This window comes from Cupressus sempervirens, unplaced genomic scaffold (genome assembly GCF_028749045.1).
Source record: "Cupressus sempervirens isolate cs-2001-9-10 unplaced genomic scaffold, ASM2874904v1 CseChr00c100005_01, whole genome shotgun sequence".
NCBI classification, from domain to species: domain Eukaryota; kingdom Viridiplantae; phylum Streptophyta; class Pinopsida; order Cupressales; family Cupressaceae; genus Cupressus; species Cupressus sempervirens.
Genome location: NW_028322203.1, coordinates 1809218 through 1822394, shown reverse-complemented (window position 1 = coordinate 1822394; position 13177 = coordinate 1809218). Strand labels below are relative to the sequence as shown.

The following is a 13177-nucleotide window of genomic DNA, read 5'->3' as shown; positions in this document are numbered from 1 at the left end:
TATGGAGCCATCTAGTGCTACAAGTTAATACCATAAATAGAAGTTTATAGGTTAATGTATTTTAACTCTAGTTGAAGCCGTATGCTCGTAGATTTATAACAATTGATTCAATATTCAAATAGAAAGCAAGCAAGCACACATATTAGTAAATCTCTAGATATATGGCTTGTTGTGGTTCTATCTATTCCATATTAGGTTTAGGTTTTATGCAAATCTCTATTATTACCTTTGCATTTTGATGATGGAAAAGTTTAGATAGAAATCTTGTTGTTAGAACGCTCGGTTCACTCTCTAACCAAGCTCACTCAGTTTGTTCATTTATCGAGTTCACTTGGTCCTTGTGTCGGTTGTGTGTTGAGCCTATCAAGCTCCACCTTCCTTTGGAGACCAAGTTCACTCGGCATCCATTGTGCCAAGTTCACTTGACACCCTTTTGTGTCAAGTTGTCCCCTTGCTACCGAGTTCACTCGACTCCTTCACATGTCGACCTCACTCGGCACCTACTACCTATCACTCAGTAGCCTCTCATGCTGAGAAAAACTGTCACTCGACACCTTCTTGTGCCGAGAATTTTTTTATAAGATTGTGATTTATTTTTCACACTCCACACCAAATCATATTAAAAAATATCTTCTCCTATAAATGCCAAAAACATTTCACTTTTATATAAATATTTTACTGCCACATGGGAATTATAACATGGACGATGTTAGACATTCCTACAAATACCTCACCCGATGTGATCTTCGATTTTCAAATCTTCCCATTAAAGTTTGAACACTCCACCATTTACAGCTACTTCAATGATAGCTCTAGGCACAACAATATTGACTTTGACTACTAAAATTATCTCAAACACACCATTGCTAATCTCAACCACGAAAACAACAAAAGAGCCACTGCTAAATACATTCTTCTCGCTACTACTATTATCCTTTTTATCTAAGCCATAAGAAGAGATGGCAGCAGTGGGCTCATTTATGATTCCCATAACATCCACAATATAGGCGGGGGTGGAAAATCCATTACTAGAGGCAATCTTCGTGCCCTTGGGTGGGTTAAGATTTGATTCCATGGCCTGCAACTTCCACACAACATACCAAGTTGGAGGAATAAACCACAAAATAAAGACTGCACAGGCTGCCCAAAAGGCATGTATTGATACTGAGAAAACACTGTAATGAACTATTTTATTCTATTACCAATCTGTTCTTTCTCCCAATCATATGTTCTTCTTTTTTTGTGTTCTGAACTAGAGTAAGACGTCCTTCTTGTGCACCCATCTAAAATTTCATTAGACACCCCATTACTTTCGTTTGTCTTCACTAAACTATGAGTCAAATTGTCAGACTTGTCCATGTCATCACCAATTATTGGAGATGGTATTTGTTCTAGAATATTTCAATATTTTGTGGCATCTTTTGTCTGAGCCTTGCGTAGAAATGGAGAATTATGAATTGAAAAGTGCCTCTATTTTGTGAAGGATGTGTTTTCTACATTTTGTGAAGAATCCATGGGTGTCCTCTGCGAATTGATTCTTGTAGACCACGTAGATTCTCAATCTCCAAGCATGGCTCTTGCCACGTCTGGTAGACACTTATGATCCCCAACACCATGGTTCGATCCCAAATTTTGAACATTGAAGTGAAATAATCTCATATCCCGGTAATTTACATCGTGGACCTGATGCCTAAACAAATCACGAGCATGTATGTCTAGCGCACAACCATCTTTGAATTTCTCCACAAATTCTTTAATCCTCGTGAGAATACCACCCTCATGGCTTGTGTCATGAACTAGGTTTGGATGATTCATCATAGGAACAATGGGAATGGGAGGATTTAGAGCATAGGGGGAACTCACATCCTAGACCTGTTCTTCTGAAATAAAAAATGACGGGTTGGACTCTTAACCTCGTCTTCTGTTAGCAATTTCACCAGCCTTATAGTTATTTTCTTCACAAATCCTCTCAGGCGATGCATATGCCACCATAATTTCCCCATCCATTATCTTAGTAAGACTTCCCACCCAGGATCTATCCTTAGACCTGCCCTCTAGAAAGTCTTAATGTGGCCCTTGGTCTTTCCAATTCTGTTCATCTCCAAGTTGAGCAACAACTTTGGCCTTTGGACCATCTTTTTGGTCAACACAGGCCTTTTATTTTCAACTGTATCTTCTATCACATTAAACACGTCTTCTGCACCTTCATTTGTCCCTTCACCTCCTTCTTTCCCAGGAGACTTTTTATCTACCTTTTCATCTTCTTCTACAATAAATTTCTTGTATGTCCCAAAACTTTTATTCTTTGGGGACATGTGTACAATTTTCCAACTGTAACATCTTGTGCACTTTGAAAGCAATTTTTTTCAATCATCTAGTCTGAAGATAGAAATAATAGAAGTCATGCCATAAAAGGCCAACACCAAGTGTTTTACAAACTTGCCAGTCTAGTCTTATCATCCTTTGCTCTCTTTGGCAATTCTTTCATAACACCTTTTTTGTGTTGCGCATCACCATCACTTGTGTGCTCAAGAATTGCATTAAGCTCATATTTAAGAGCTTTGATATCTTCTTCTGCTTCAGCTTCCAACTTATCTTCCTAGTCATCCCACCAATGCACATGACAGATTATTTTCCATTTTGCATGCACAACCTCACTCTCTATTGAATTCAAGTTTCCAAGAAATTTGTTGATGGTAGAATCAACTTCACTGTCTTCCATCATTCCTCTACCCTAACCTTGGCTCTCATACCAATTGTAAGTTGTTTAACAAGCAAAGAAATGAATCAAAACATAACAAAAAAGATGGAACACAAGTACATAGATAACTATCATGGTTCACCACAACTGTAGTTAGATCAACACTCAAGTAGGGAATTACTATATTATTGAACAATATCTGAATACATAATACATGACTGCACAAGTCATTTATAGAGAACTTAAGAAATAAGCAGAGACAAAAGGGAGAAGGAACAATCATATGACTATTAGACTTCCTATCCCACAAAAGAAAAGTCCAAACAATCTCTGTCCCCAGTTGCACATCTCTACATACTTTTTTCTAACTTCTTCATATTCTTTTATTTTTCTAAACCACTCTGCCAACACCTGGCAGTACGCGAGTGGTGTTGAAAAGACTTTATCAGGGAATAAGATAGTAAAAATACACATTTAAAAAAATTGATGATTCAAATAATCCACTAAAATAATTGCGAATTAGCTATGCAGCTGATGGAATGGCTGAATATTTTAATTTATTAATTCTTAGAAATTTAAGAAACAGTGAATTTATAATTTTAAATTAATATTAAATAGTAAATTAATACCAAATCTATCGACTGGTAGACGCTTCCAAATAGTTGGATCCAGCTGTAAAGCAATGCTATCCAAGTCAATAGTAAAAGATTGAATCAGGAGCCAAAGGATGACAATAATGCAGTAAGATAAGACAAGGAGAGGGAAACGTGGCCGGAAATGCTAAGCTTCAATTATTTTCGTCTCTATATGTGGAATTTTCTTGACCAAACCCATTTTTGTAATGACAATGGGAACAAGATGAAAAAGATGAAAGAGAATTAGGACTCTCCAAATAACTTATTTTAATCTAATGATTCTCTTCCCTATAAAAGACACGCAGATCTCCCACAATTTTTCTTAGATTCGTAATGAGCTGGCATGTTATTCAGCCACTTGCAGAAGATGCTTTGCGCACCTGATTTTTCTTGGCAACGGCTATCCGGCACATACATCTATTAAAGGCTGTGGATCTCCTCTTTTCTGCACATACATCTATTTTACCCAGACCCATATCTTGTTCAAATCTCATTTACACAGCTTCCCTCTTTCATACGCCGCCCAGTATGAGAAAAATGGGCAACACTTGCTGTTGTTGTTCATGCTCTGCTCCTGATCAAGTAGACTATCAAGCTATATTTGATCAAGTGATCGAAGTGGAAGATATGAGTCACATTGATGAACTTACTTCTTACATAGACCAGCTCTTAACTGCCATTGACCACGGAAACCTTCAATCAATTGCCCACCTTGCAAAGACCAGTCGAGTGACTGCATCTCTCAATTCCAGCGATGGTTTACTGGAGAAGATACTGAAGCGATCTAAACATGTGTGCAAGGTCTAAATCCATCTCCTTATCATATTTAAGCTTCTTGATGTACATAATTGAAGTTTTAATAGGAAGATGTACTTGACTCGAAAGAAATAACAATTCTGTTGAATATGTTTTTGAGTGCAGAGGAACATTGTTCCAAATCTTAACCGTGAGACACGGAAATTGGTGATTGATGTGACGAATCAAGGAGCGCAGATAAAGTGGGTGGGAGTAGCGCTGTCAGTTGTGGGTTTTGTGTTGGAAAGAATTGAGCAAGTTTCTTCCAACAGAGAGGAATGCATAGTGCTGCTGACATACATGTTTAACCTTGCAAGATACATCAAGCAATTGGAGGATCATTTGGGTAATCAAGAGAAGCTGAAAAGGGTTCTCCAATTCGTTGTAGAAGGTTCCCTCCTCTGCATATCACAAATGCAGTCTAATCCACTCTCCAAGTAATTCAAATTTATGTATTGTAAATTTTATTTGGTCATTTGTCCGTAAATCGACTCCTAATAATAATGAATCTTTGTTTACTTTTGATGGTCATGTAGATTTTTCACTGCTCCAGTTACGGCTCATGATCTGCAGAAATTACGAAGAGGGCTTGGGCAGGAGTACTCGGAGCTCACAATGGAATCAATAATTACTGTGCTGAATAGGATTCCAGTTGTGTTGCCTCCATCCTAGGGAAGAACTCCTCAAGCAGGTGTAAATTTCTCGTCTTTCTTTATTCAATAGCTGTTTAGGCTAATTTGGCCTACCTAGATCTCTTAAATTGTAAGTAGAATTATGTTGATTTTTTTCAGTATGTCTGGTAGGTGACACAAGAGTTTAATAGTCACTCATCCAAAATAAATAGTACTTTTTGGTGCAAATAGATCTATCAGCAACCGAAAAATACTAAAAATTATCAACTATTAGTACATTTGATCATATATATAGTATCTTTAATTTTCTTTCATTTTTATTTTAACACATTTTCTAATAAAATTTAATTTGTGTTTGTTGTAGTAGGTATCGAGGAAGCAACTAATAGTGTTATTGAACTTCTCAATATGAAAGTTCAATAAGTTAAAGCAGTGGTTATTTGTGGTCATGGTGGGATAGGAAAGACTACTTTAGCAGAAACAGTTTTCAGCAAACTCGACCTTTAGAACTACAAATATTGCGAGGTCTATTTAGAGCAGAACTGTTCATAGGCTGATCTGAAAGTTGCACAGCAACAAATCTTAAGAGACCTTTATGGCCCTAATATTAACTTCAGAAGTTTGAATGAAGGTCAGGACGAATTGTCCAAATATTTTAAAGAGCAATCCTCTAAGCCTGTCTTTATTTTTGTTGACAATGCATTGAAGCAAAGTGACCTGGAAAAGCTACTGCCTATTAGTGACCTGTTGTCACTTCCACCACAGAGCAGGATTCTTCTCAAAACAAGAAATATGAATGAGACCAGTATGTTGTTACAGTCAGGAGTTGAACGATGCCATTATCCAGTATCTTGTCTTCCACAAGACAAGGCACAAGAAATCTTGTGTGGGTTGGCTTTAGATAATGCCCACGCATGTTTTGATCCCACCATAGATATTGACGGCCTCCTCAAAATATGCCAGGGAATTCCACTAGTATTGAAAATGGCAGGGCCGAAATTATGTGAGCATGCACAAAATGTGGCAGCTTGTAGAGAGAGAGTAGAATATCTCAAGTCATGGCTGCTACAAGGAGGGGAAGGCGAATTAAGTGAGCGTATGGTGGACTTTGTTTATAATCGCTTGGATGCCTCTTGTAAAGAGGCATTTCTTGACATTGTCTTCTTCTTTTCTAATTGGGAGCGAGAGAGGGTGGTCTTTAGTGTTGGAGCAACAGAGTTTGAAGAGCTTGAAAGGGTTGCGCTTGTAAACGTCACAGTTTATGGCAAGGTGAATGTTCACGATATAATGAAAGCACGAGGGAGAATGTTGTCGAGAGATGGGGAGAGAATCACCGACTTACAATCTCTCACTGATGCTCTCCAAGATCCAGAGGTATTTATTTTGGCATATAACTTTATAGAATCAGTTATGGGAAATATTTTAAAGATCATCTACATTTGATTTACTTTTGAGTTGCACACATTTTTGTAGAGCATAAAGAAAATAAAGGGGATCGCTCTTAATGAATCATTCGAGCTGGAAGCACGTCATCTGAAAATGATGAAGAGATCTTTAAGAGTTTTGAGCTTGATAGGAAACACAAGAATAATAAATGGAGAATGTAGAGGAGCCTTTGAAAGTCTAAGGCTGCTTAGCATGGAGAATCATAAAAATTACTCATGGATGGATGTAAGTAAACATCCAAGATTATCAGCAATCATTTTGAGAAATGAAGAAGCTTCCTACTTCCCCCAAGATTCCAACATCCCTGAGGCAAGATCTACAACTTCTACCTGATTTATAATATTATATCTGGAAAAACAAATTAATTTTTTATATTTTTCAAGACATTATTAACTCAAAAAAATGAAATCGTTTTGCAGTTTGCGGCCATCCCGTCTTCATTGAGATATGTATATATAGAAGGTTTTAGATTAACTAATTTTTTCACTACACTTTACCAAGTTCAGTCTTTGAATTGTCTAACATTACGAGACTGTAGTGGGTTTAATAGCCTTCTGAAAGCATTAGTAACCTATTTATTTTGAAACATTTGGACTTAAGCTCTTGTTCCAGCTTGGGGAGCCTTCTAAACAGTTTTGGTAGTTTGTCTTCTTTAGAACGTTTGGATTTAAGCTCTTGTTCCAGCTTGGGGATGTAGTGCCTGCACCTAGTCTACATTTTTCTAGTTACATTCCTGATATCATTGCCAAACTCTTTTAGGTCAAGTTTTATGTTTGATAATTAGTAGCATTATCTTGAGATTATCAGATGTTGTTTTACACTCAGTTTATTATATGATGAGATTACTTGGTACTCTATATTTCAGGCATGTATGATGATTATTCAATGTTTTCAGTTATTGATGATGATTAGTTAGGTGGTTTATTATCACATGTGCTTTCTTATGGATACTTACCCCATACTGCATGTGTATGGTGTGCGTGTTTGTTTTTTTTATGTATGGTGTTTCTGATGTGGTTAAGGAAGGGAGTCGTAGTCACTTGCTAGTCGGGATCTACATGATGCACCACTTCCTGCCATTGTCTGTTTAGCTTAGAATATTGTGTTTGTACATGCGTGAATTTTATGCAAGTTGCAGGTACTGGATATCGACTTCCCTGAATTGCTAGGATGAGCGTACCCTATCACATTATCTCAATGGTAAGAGAGGGGAGATAAACTCTTAAGTCCAAATCCTAAACCCTTTAGCCAATTGTCCTAATTGATAATTAGGACAAGTATCTGAGTTAAGTACCCTCTGAATGCATCAAATAATGTAATTTCGTGATTATAACCTTTTTTGTTTGATTTAGTATGTGTTTTTCTATGGTGGGTTTTCGTATGTTGCTTTATGAGTTCTTGATGTATTTTCTATTAATTAAGTCTAATTAAAAAGATTAATTAATGATTTAATTTAATGAAAAATTATTATGACATTTTCATATTTAATTAATTGAGAAATTAATTAAATAAAAGAATTAAAATTGGAGATAAAAGTTTAAAGATAAATTTAGAATGCGATAATATTTATTTAATTTAATAATAATATATTTAGAGTTCATTTTTTAAAAAATAAATGCTAAATAGTATTGTTATTTAAATTAATTAAATATTTTATCAATTAAGTTTCTAAAATAAATTAAAAGTTGAAAGATATTAAATTAATAAAGTTCTAGATCACATGATGCGAGCATGAGTTGAAAATAAAAGAAATTAATTAAAAAGATAAAATAAGTAAAAATAATAATGTTATTTTAATTTCATAAAGTGCACATGAGATTAAAGTAATAAATTAATTTAAAATAGAAGTCAAGTGGAATATTAAATAAAGTTATTTAATAATTCAACTTAATGTGCATGAAAAGATGAATGCAAAATAAAAGAAAAGATAATAAAAGTTAATTTTGAATTAACTCAATTGAGCAAAGAGTCTTCTCGGGTGAACGCACAATTAGTGCCCCGATTTGAAGAGAAAAATTTTTATCACAACTTTGGGGTTCATTTTTGGGGGGACATGAATTTGAACAGAAATTTTTGGGAGACAACTTTTGGAAGCGAATTTCAGAAGGTTAATTCCAAGAAAGATTTTCGGAAGAAGATTATTGAAGAGGAGCGAATTCTCTTACAATTCTTGGGGATTGCATAATAGCATCAGGATCAGGTAGGGTCTTGTGTTTTGATCGTCGATTAAATACGCAATTATCCTTTCCTGTCTTCTTCGTGCATGTGGATTGTATAACTAAATTCTCTGTGATGAAAGCTTAAATGTTTCGATATTGTAAATTATTAAATGCTTGTCGATATATTCGACATACGTAAAAATTAGAAGAGTGATCAAGAATTCTTATTTGATAGATTAAAGAAATCTGAATTTAATCGGCGGAGGGTTAAATTTTAAACTTATCAGTGAAAATTGTAAATTAAAATTCGAATGGTTAATATTATTTTCTCTCTCAGAATATATTTGTGAATGTTTATAAAATATAAATATATATATACATATATTAATAAACTCTAATTAAGAGAGAATTTGTCTTTTGATAAACAAACTATCTTTAAAAAAAAAGGGCGATTTTAAATTTAGTTTTAAAAGTTTTTTTTTTTAAAAACCAAAATAATATATATTAAAAAAAAAAAAAACTTTATATTGTATGGGGGGGGAGGGATTTACCCCGTGCCCCACCTCCTGTCGCCGTCTACGACCAGTACTCTACGTCGCAGGTATTGTGATGGCAAGATACTTTGTACCTGGTCGCCACAGGCCCTGCCAAAGCAGGTACTGCGGCAGAGGCCGACAACCTTTTAAAAAAGCTTTCTTTTTATTGTTATTTCGATTTATTTAATTACGTACGTCATCAATCATATTTATTTTATGGAATTTTAAATAATATTAAATTCATAATATTAATTATTAATAATTTTATTAATAAATTTATATTATTATTAAATCAAATTTTATTATTAAGTTATATTATTAATTAATAATTAAATAAATTAATAATTCATGAATAATAGTTAAATAAATTATTAGTTAATTTAATTATATTTGATTTAATTAAATATTAATCCTAAACTATTTTAGGATAGTAAATTTAATAATAAGGGTAACCTTATATGCATCTTTGAGCCAATAAATTAATAGGTTGACTTGTAAATTAAGCGGAGAATCTCATGCACTTAGAATGTACTTTGAGACGCAAACTGAACTTTACTGCTAACCCTATTATGTATTTTGAAAATCAACCCAAACTATGAACTGTACTATTTTGTTTATGTTATCTATGTTTTGGAGTTGATTAGATGTTGACCAGCCTTAGGATGTTACCAGAGGTTCGAGGGTTGTGCGATTGTGATGTTATGGTGAGTTGTTCTCGATCTTTATACCTGACCTTGGTAATGTGATGCTATGCTCTATTATGGATGTCTTTACTGGTTGTTATTGCTTTCCAATTTCCTTGTGTGAAGCTGAGGTGTTTTTAAGTGAATTGTTCTTGGTGATGTCACGTTGTGACCTATTTTGACTTGACCATTTTGGAGTCTTCGATCAGTATTGTGATCTATTATTGGGATACTTGTTGGTTGCTCGTTGGAGAACCATTGGATGTTGTGACTTATTATTGATGTCTTCAGTTGTTGATAGAGAACTGTTGTGATCATTATGATTATCATTTGATGTTTTCCAATCGCTTGTATAGGGCTGAGGTGATATTTGTCATTTGTGATTTCATAAGCCTAGGGTAGGTTATCTATGTGTAGTGTCGGGAAGTGGCTTGCGATGGGGGCCGGGGCCCTAAGTGGCTACTAGGGTAACTCATTGTAAGTTGTTTTAATAAGTGAAAACATCTCACCTAAATACTGAGTTAAATGAATCTAATAAGATAATTATATGTTCTCTCCCATGCCTTGAGTGCTAGTACAGACTAGGATGGGGTAGAGAGAACGCTTGGTTGCGACCTTGCATTCTGTAGTATGCCTCGTCACTACGAGAGGATACTAGCGGCCGCAGGATCACAGGAGACCCGAGATTCTTAAGGGATTACTCGGGTAACTTTCGACGTGACTTTTTGCGATGACACTTTCTCTCTAGCATGGTAGATTTCCTACGTGTCTTTGTGTGCCGCTGGGTTTAGATGTCAATCTATTTTTAGGAACCTTTGAGTTAGCATACTTATAGGATTTCCTGGATTTAGAGAGTATTTATGTTACATGTTTTGTTTCCATTGGGACTTGAGACTATCTCCTCAGCGCGGTGGGAGTGGACCATTTAGGTTCCAAGTGGTCGGGTGGTAGTGCTTTTTACTCTTACCATTGAGATCCGTCCAAGACACCGTGGCTGGAGTATTACTGTTGGTATATACCTTCATTCTGTTCATAGATCATTATGATAGATGGTTATATTATATGTTGGATGTAGTATCATTTTATGATGTATGTATATCTCTTGATGTATGGATTTATTATGTATGATGAATGATTTCATTTATTTATTGCACGTGTATCATGGATTCGAAGAGGATGATGTATATTTATCTTGTTTATGTATATTCTTTTAAGCCTTTCATACCCTGTGACATGTACAGTGGATGAATGAGCATTCCGAATTAATTTGCCAAGAGGCATTCGGAACAATTGTATATTTTACAAACATTGGACTTTTCATTATTCCTTCATATGGATGTATTAAATGATGGACTTGGTTTTAGATTAGATTTTTACATGTGATTCAACGTCATGGGATCTTTAAGGAATGCAACCTGTTATGTATGTTATTGCTTCCACTACTTTGTGTTTGATGTGTATGTTATACTTTTTTTTTTTTTTTTTTTTTTAAATGCTATCAAACTTAGTCAAATTTTAGGTTATTTCTTTTGGATCCCTTGGTGGGGCGTTACAGGGGAGTCTTCCAAACAGTTTTGTTAGTTTGTCTTCTTTAGAACGTTTGGATTTAAGCTCTTGTTTCAACTTGGGGAGCCTTCCAAACAGTTTTGTTAGTTTGTCTTCTTTAAAACTTTTGGATTTAAGGTATTGTCCCAGCTTGGGGAGCCTTCCAAATAGTTTTGGTAGTTTGTCTTCTTTACAACATTTGAATTTAAGCTCTTGTTCCAACTTGGGGAGCCTTCCAAACAGTTTTGGTAGTTTGTCTTCTTTAGAACATTTGGATTTAGACTATTGTTCCAGCTTGGGGAGCATTCCAAATAGTTTTTGTAGTTTGTCTTCTTTAGAAGATTTGGATTTAAGGTATTGTTCCAACTTGGGGAGCCTTCCAAACAGTTTTGGTAGTTTGTCTTCTTTAGAACATTTGAATTTAACCAATTGTTCCAGCTTGGGGAGCCTTCAAAATAGTTTTGGTAGTTTATATTTATTCGAATGTACACAACTATCTTTGTTGCTCGAAAGTTTTGGAAATCTTGCTTCCCTGAAACATTTGGAGTTGCAAGACTATGAGAAGCTCATGAGTCTACCTCAAAATTTTGGTCAGCTGAAGTATTTAGAATATGTGAGCATGCATGGATGCAATGCATTACAGAGCCTCTGTGGTGATTTCGAATGTTTGAGTTCACTTATTATCGTGAAGGCTTAGAATGTTCCCAATTAGAGTTAAATACAATTGATACGTTAGTCAAGATGAAGGGATTGATGGTGGTGGATATAGACAAAAGCCCCAAGTTGAAAGAGCGATGGGAGCAACTGAAGGAGCATTACTCCTTAGCAATAGTGGAGTGCGGAAGACAGGTAATTTATCTTGTGCTTAACTAAGGGCCCGTTTGGTTGCTGGAATAGGAATAGAAAAGTTGGAATATGTTTTCCATTTTTTGTTTGGTTCATCACTTGGAATAGGGAATAGGAATACGTATTCCCATTTTGTATCTAAAATGAGCTTGTACCCATTCCAAAAAATACCTGTTATTGGAATAGCCATTCCTATTCCCAATATTACATGCCTATTCTCCATTCCTATGCCCACAACCAAACAGACCCTAAGAAATTTATTTCAGATGTTATGCTCATCGTGTTCTTAATTTGAGCGTCTTTCTTACATTGCAGAGATTGCGTGATGAAATATACCCACATGCAGATGTGATGAGTAGAGCATTTTTTCACAGCGAGTCAAAATTCGTGCATGTGGATGAGAACAGGCAGCTCGGGGAGTGGCCCAGTCCGGCAGGTGGGGTAAAACTGTGGGTGTTGGGAAGCGGTGAAGAAGAAGTGGATGGAGGTGGTTGCTTCGGAGGGTGGGCAGATGATATTTGTGGATGTGGGAGGGTCGTAGGAGGAAAGCTCTGCCACATTTGCCCAGCGGCACAGTTGCCTGGATGCCTCCTGACAATATTGTGGAAAATAAGGACAATTTGGGGGTTGGGAATTGCATTGTGAGCACATCAGTGAGACTTGATCTTGATCACCTCCAATTCATACTGCCCAACTTTGGAACACTTCCTCTTGCTGAATCTGAGCACGAAGATATTTCTGACCAATTGTTGTCCCCTGTTTTGGAAGCAATTGAGTTTCTGCAAACCGACTATTTCTGACCAATTGTTGTCCCCTGTCCTCGGCCATGAGCAGTGCACCAAAATCCAATCATTTCGAAGCAATTCAAGGCAAACAGTTGTGTCAAATTATACATCTCCCTTGTGTCAAAGAAACCGAATATTGCATGAGATCAAATTATCTCCCTTGTTTTCACAGTGAAGAACCCCCAAATGGAATAAAATTGAGCATTTCTGAACTTGAATTCTTTAATTTTATAAATTTATATATTTGTAAAAATGACCAATCTTGATAACAATTCCTGAAAGTGATACAAGTTTTTAAAATAGATCTCGAGTTCAGATTATAGGTGGAGGATCAACTTGTCTAAATCAGAACTCAAAGATATTTGATCTGTTAGAATACTTTTTTTAATAACATTAGTCAAAATTAAATCATTA

General features: G+C 35.6%; 1 protein-coding gene and 1 pseudogene across 2 annotated transcripts; both read left to right on the top strand.

Moving 5' to 3' along the window:
- The first annotated feature begins 3659 nt into the window (after positions 1 to 3659).
- On the top strand, positions 3660 to 6638 carry LOC149527922 (uncharacterized). Its single transcript, XM_089812023.1, has 4 exons — positions 3660 to 4137; positions 4258 to 4568; positions 4668 to 4822; positions 5131 to 6638. Exons 1-3 carry the CDS (start codon positions 3865 to 3867, stop codon positions 4801 to 4803), a joined length of 720 nt encoding a protein of 239 aa, XP_089668149.1. The 5' UTR covers positions 3660 to 3864; the 3' UTR covers positions 4804 to 4822; positions 5131 to 6638.
- Positions 5172 to 12778, top strand: LOC149527921 (disease resistance protein RUN1-like; annotated as a pseudogene). The gene is made up of 4 exons (XR_016359615.1): positions 5172 to 6137; positions 6237 to 6541; positions 11571 to 11981; positions 12294 to 12778. The product of XR_016359615.1 is annotated as a disease resistance protein RUN1-like (transcript).
- Positions 12779 to 13177: the final 399 nt, after the last annotated feature.

Coding starts and splice junctions, on each gene's coding strand:
- LOC149527922 (XM_089812023.1), top strand. CDS start 3,865: ATGAGAAAAATGGGCAACACTTGCTGTTGTTGTTCATGCTCTGCTCCT. Junction 4,138..4,257: donor GATCTAAACATGTGTGCAAG/GTCTAAATCCAT, acceptor TTTTGAGTGCAG/AGGAACATTGTTCCAAATCT. Junction 4,569..4,667: donor CAGTCTAATCCACTCTCCAA/GTAATTCAAATT, acceptor ATGGTCATGTAG/ATTTTTCACTGCTCCAGTTA.